This window comes from Thalia democratica, chromosome 9, assembly GCF_965202585.1.
Source record: "Thalia democratica chromosome 9, ktThaDemo2.hap1.1, whole genome shotgun sequence".
NCBI classification, from domain to species: domain Eukaryota; kingdom Metazoa; phylum Chordata; class Thaliacea; order Salpida; family Salpidae; genus Thalia; species Thalia democratica.
This window is the reverse complement of record NC_139173.1, coordinates 17,480,653-17,487,163: the sequence shown is the minus strand read 5'-3', so window position 1 is coordinate 17,487,163 and position 6,511 is coordinate 17,480,653. Positions and strand designations below refer to the sequence as shown.

Genomic DNA, 6,511 nt, shown 5'->3' with positions numbered 1-6,511 from the left:
AGGTGGTTTAAGGGTTGTCAACATGGTTGCCTCTTTTTAGAGCAAAATTTTGCCTGTGTGACCTAAAAGTAGCATAAGTTACTTCGAAAAAAAGTCATACTGTTTTCTATTATAAGTAGATTAACTAACATGGTTATATTAAATTATCAACCAATTTTTTTCAACTTTTAACGTTGAATCTCTGAAAACAGTAATTCTCATAAGTTAAGTAGGCATCTAATGCAGAAGCATACACATACAACCTTCCTTTTAAATATTATGGATAAAAATGAACATGAGGTATAAGTAGTTTGCACCAGAAGCAATTTTTTTCAATGAAAAAAAACTCAGGGCAGTTTAAGGTCACTCAGTGCAGTTTTTTGACTCAAAGAATGGCAACACTGTTCATTAACTGCTGTATCTGCTAAATATTAAGTTACTATTGATTTTATTTTTTATTTTTACTATTATTTCGAATAAAGCTACTACAATGTTACGGTTTCAATATTAGGTTTTATAAAAATGTTTAAAACTTAACTTTAGGTTTATAAGTACAAAGTTCTAGTGTTTAACACCTTCTTTAAATGGTTTTTAAATTAAAAAGCAAAAACTATTATGGAATCAACTGAAAATATAACATGCCAATTTTTAGAAGGTGGAGAAGTTTTAAACTGTTCTGGAACATTGTATATGAAAGATGAAACAATTAAACCTGACGATCAGTTGTTTTGGATTTATTTAGGAGTTTACAGTGGTTTAGTTTTGATTGCAGGTTTAATGAGTGGTTTGACCATGGGTTTGTTATCTTTAGATGTAATGAGTTTAAATGTACTACAAGTAGGAGGAAAGCCTCATGAAATAAAACATGCTAAGCGTATTTTACCACTTGTTAAGAAGCATCATTTATTGCTTGTAACTTTATTGTTAGCAAACGCTGCTGCTGTAGAGAGTATGCCCCTTTTCCTCGACAGAATATCGAACCCAGTCACAGCTATTGTAATTTCAGTTACAGCTGTGCTTTTGTTCGGTGAAGTTATACCCCAAGCTATTTGCACAAGGTATGGTCTTGCTATTGGATCTTACTTGTCACCTTTTGTCTACTTTCTAGTTGGAATTACTTTTCCAATTTCTTGGCCTATTTCTAAACTCTTGGATTGTTTGCTTGGAACAGAGCATGGAACTTTTTTCAGACGAGCTGAATTAAAAGCACTAGTTGAGTTTCATAAAACGGAGCAAGTTGAAGCAAACGAGGAGCCTCTATCGCCAGACGAAGCAATGATAATACAAGGAGCCTTGTCCATGACAGACAAATTTGTTAAACAAATTTGCACGCCTAAAGAATATATATTCTACATAAATCTTGACTCTACACTTAACAGTGAATTAATGGACAAAATTATCAAAAGGGGACATTCTCGAATTCCAGTACTTGATAAAGAAAACGAAAAATTTGTTGGAATGCTGCTAGTAAAGAATCTAATTAAAATAGATCCAGATAAGAATTTACTGGTCAGAGATGTTTTTAATTCAGGTTATAAGCGAACTATATATGCAGTTACAGGAGAAACAATGCTTTATGATTGTCTTAATTTATTTCAAGCTACAAAAAGCCATCTTTTTATTGTTGTATCACATCAGTTTGGTTTGGCTGACAACCAAGCAAAACCGCTGGATTCAACTTGCGATCTTTTTATTGGTATAGTCACATTAGAAGATGTGATTGAAGAGCTTATTCAAGAAGAAATAATAGATGAAACTGATGTTTATGTTGATATATCAAAAAAAGTAAAAGTGGCAAAGGCTCGTGCAAGAAAACGAACAGCATCAAAAACTTTTGGTCACAGCACTTCATCTCAGTCACAAGCGAACGTTTTTGTTCATGATGAAAATTTGCCTTTACTAAAAGATTAACTATATAAACTTTCAATCAAGTCACCATTAAACCTTCAATCAAGCCACCCTTCATTTTCGTGTTTAAACATGAAATTTTTTCTTTAATCTGTTCTGCAAATATATATTTAAAAACACTTTATTTTTATCAAAAAAGCGTTAAATAGTACAAATAAATACCAATGTATAATAGTTTAAGATTTTTTATTTACTTAAAGTTCAAACTTGATTAGAATATTAAATCTAATTAAAGTATATGTTTTTCCAATATTGTGGTTTGTTTTGTTGTAAATTGCCTTAACATGTAAATATAAAATACTTAAATAAACCAAATTGTTCTAGTTTGTTGATTACTATTACAATTTTTCTTCATTTTTTGAAACGAGTGTTGGTTTAGATTTCTACCTTACGTAAACTAGTTTACTATTTAAACGTTCAAGTATAGTAAATTTCCATAAGTGTACTTGTTTCTATTAATTTTTTAACAAATTTATTTCAGTTTTAAAGTTCTTAAGTTTTCTAGAAAAAATTTCAATATTTCAAAGAGATATAATGTAAAGTTGAATCACAACTAAGTAAATTTTAAATTAATAACTATATGCTTATTATGTTTTTTAGCTGCCGAAATATTTTCTTATGCAGATATTTAATGTAGTATAATAACATTGTTTTTTATGTTGTAATGTTTTTATACATACTGTAAAAATAACATTTAATCAAGTCAACTATGAGACTTAGCTAAAAAATCTAACTAATCAAGAGTTCGAAAGTCTGTTGTTTCAGGCAAATCTTATAACTTGTAATTCTTAGATTTTAAATCCTTTATATTATTTGATATATTGTATGTTAAACAAGTTTATTCAAACAATTATATACATCTACACAGTTTTTTTGTTTACCACTTGTTTTATTTTCAGTTTACACCTTAAATCAAGAAGAGATCTTTTGTAACCAAACATTTTTGTATCATCTTGCCGATATTTTACTACTTTATTTAATATTTTTTTAAATTGATAAAAGTTAAAGTTTTGTAAATACTTAACTTTGTCATTTTATTTTAAATAGATGGAGAATTATTTTGTAAGTTATTGTTTTCGTTTATGCAGTTATGCAGTGAAATACTATTTATATTTGTTGATGTAGTGGTATTTTTCAATGGTAGTCCTTATCTAATAAAATATTTCTTCAATTCAATTGAAGAACAATGAATAAAATTTCAAGGTAATATTAATCGTAGAGTCATATTTTAGAGTGCTTGTGATATGATCTACTTGTAAGTAGTCTATTTTGGTTTTTAAACTGTTCTTTTTATATTGTTTGACTAACAGTACCATAAACTTTTGTTTTTACAAACAAAATTAATGATGCTCTTAACTATTTGTAGATCATTTATACAATATATTTAATTAGTATTTATATACTTTTATCATCATTAGAGTAAGTGCTATAGACTTTATAGATTGAGTATTAATATAGATCGATCGGGTCTACAAACTAGAGTCGGCTATTTTTTAATTAATCAGGCCAGATTCTGATAATAACACTTTTTCAAAACTTTTATATTAATTTATGCTTTTATCTAAAAACTTAATAATTATATATTGTCTATGTCTTAGCTTATAACTAAATGAGTTTAATCAAACAGTTTATGGTTTAATCATTTTCAATTTGTTTTACAGCATAGGACTCAATTACGGTCTGCTAAGCAGAAACATCTGTCACAACGTGTTTTTTCGCTAGAAATATTTTGATTGCTAACCAGTTTAAATTTACTTGTTGCACAGTGTTAAACCAAATTTAAGTAAACTAATATAAGCCAGTTAAACTTTTGTTCTTTTTAAAATGCCTAAATTAAAAAAACCATTACGCAGTACGATTGTGTGCTGGTAATTTTCAATTTCCGTTAATGCTTCGTAGAATTTTTAATCTAGTATAAATACTTTATTAATGTGTGTTTTACATGTTAACTTATCACAATTTAATGGCCCTAAAAGTGTTTTCTAAGCAGAGCCCTAATAAAAATAAAGCGTTCTTAAATTTAGCTGATCTGAAACTTAAATATTTTTGCACTTAGCTTGTTAAGACTAGTCGTAAGAGAACATTACATTTACAATTGCTATGTGAAAAAAAAACTCAAGTTATGGAGTTTAGTAAACACTTTTGTGGAATTTAGATGGCAAAACTATATTTTTATAATATCAGCTACTTATAGTTTTCATTTTTATAAACAATTTATTGTTTTAATTTTTATAGTATAAAAAGTAACAAAGTTTAATAAGGTTTAGTTGTACAGAAATTATTTGTTATATTTTTAACTATTAGTCGGAGATTAGTTTTACATATTTTTTCTTAAAACTTCTATTTAACAAATTTTTTCATCAAATATAGCAATAAGAACAATTTGCATAGTGCTTTTCTTAATCAACTGACGCATGTCTCTCTTTGTTAATCAGTAAACACAGTTCTACGGAGCTCTGTAAAGAATAAGCAGTGCAAAAACAAATAGAAGATGAATATGTGTATTTAATAAAATAAGCCATAGTTATTATAGATTAATAGCTAATAGTAGACAGTGGCATAGCCTGGTCTTATTGTAGAATGAAGATTGACACTGTCAAGTTATAAATTAACCTAATTTGAAACATTTAGATAAAAATCATAAAGGTAATGAAAAGAATTAGGTAAACTTTTAAGCTGAAAAAAGCTTTAACGTATTAGTTGAAATACATCTTAAATCGAACATAAAAAAATATCTATTACCTTTATATATCATTAGCCTCTTTTAAGAATTTTAACTACTTTATTTTCAATTTAGAATCCATGTAAGTTACTTTATTTGCACAATTATAATCTAAGTAACTTAACCTATTAGTAATTAACAAAAATATGTAATTATAATAAAGATGTTATTGGAATTTAATAAAAACACTTTTCTAAAACAACTATTTTTTATAAATAAGTAACAGAATAAAAAGTAAAGTTTATCCTTAAGAATAAAAGTTGTAATAGAACATACGGGTACTAATATAACAATAAAACACATTTACTTACAAAATATAAAGTTTGTATAAAACAATGATTGTTTTAATAAAAAACAAAGCAAAGTTTGGTTAAACTTAGCTTTCAATCTACAGAAATAACAAATAAAGCAAAAGTTTTATTGTTTGCACACTAATAAAACTAAAATTTCCTAAAATGTAAATAATTTTTCTGAAACATCTATTTTTTTAACATAAAAGCACAGTTTAGTCAGAATTAATTGTAAATACAACAAACAAAGGAAAAAAAGTATATATATCACTATTTGTAAACTAACAAAACTAAAAGTTGTAAAATGACTTGTAAACATTAATGTCTAATACCAATAAATATTTATCTAAAACAGGGGTCGGCAAACTGCGGCCCGCAGGCCAATTGCGGCCCTCGAAGGGTAAATCTGCGGCCCGCGAGCACGTTATTTTTTTGAATGGAATGCGGCCCGCGAAAGAAATTTTTGTGGCCCGCGAGCATGTTAATGTGGCCCGCTGAACAACAATATGTTTTAAATTATATTTTTTTGGTAATTTAGTTTTATTTGATTTAGTTTTAAGTTGATGCATAACATTTTTAAATAATATAGATACTTTACTGTATTAGCTTAAAAATGTGAAAAAGAAAGATTAGCTTTCTAACAGGGTTTTTTCTCATTTTCATAATAACTTTCTTTTTACCACATCATTTAATTATTTATAAAAAGAGTGTAAAGAGTGCTTAGATTTAGTAAGTAAGTTATATCTTACCGACTTAGTAAATAACCAAATGCAAATGTTTTTCATTTTGTACAAAAGTAATGTACAGTAATTAACTAAAATAGTATTTCTTACAGTTTAGGTATTCTTTTCAAATGTATTTTATACCTAAGTTTCTTTTGTAGATGTATTATGACTGAATATTATATTTGAGTGTACACAAATACATTTAATTCAAAATAATAATAATAAATAAGGTTTATTTGATTTTGGTTTAACATGTTTCGATTTTTAAGTAGTTTTTTGCATTTAAAATTAAATCCAATGCACACAAGTGTACAAAGATGCTTATATTTTAAAACACTTTTTATTTACTGCTTAAGTTAGATAAAGTTTAATTTATGCATAACTTTCTAACATTATTGTATCTATATGTAATTTCTAAGTGTGTTCAGAAAAATTTAAAACAATATAAATGTAACAAATTAAAATAATTTTTGTTATGTACACATTTTTATTTTTGAAACAATGTTTTTTAGTAAATTAAGTTAGTTTAAATGCGTTGCATACTAATACAAACAATTGCTGCTTTTCGAAACTACCAATTTAAAACAAACTAGATTTAAGGATGGTAAATTTATTAAGTTTGTACATTTTGAATCAGATTAGTTCAAGTTCAATTAAATAAATAACTAAACATTGCTACAAACTCAGACTATGACCATTTGAAAACTTTAAATCTCAGGCCAATTTAGTATTTTTGTCAGTTATTGAGTTAGACTAATTTTTGTATACGAAAATATCAGGCTAGTTTTTTGTCATTAAGGCTGACTTTTTTTCTTTGAAGAGTGGCAAAATAAATTTATATTGTATGTTTTGAATAATACTCAGTGTTGGTTGAATTATATTATATG

General features: G+C 26.7%; 1 protein-coding gene across 1 annotated transcript; it reads left to right on the top strand.

Annotated features, from left to right (window-relative positions):
* Positions 1 to 526: 526 nt before the first annotated feature.
* Positions 527 to 3,063, top strand: LOC145843865 (uncharacterized). The gene has a single exon (XM_082951122.1). The coding sequence runs from the start codon at positions 595 to 597 to the stop codon at positions 1,888 to 1,890; it is 1,296 nt and encodes a 431-aa protein (XP_082807248.1). The 5' UTR covers positions 527 to 594; the 3' UTR covers positions 1,891 to 3,063.
* The last annotated feature ends 3,448 nt before the right edge of the window (positions 3,064 to 6,511 follow it).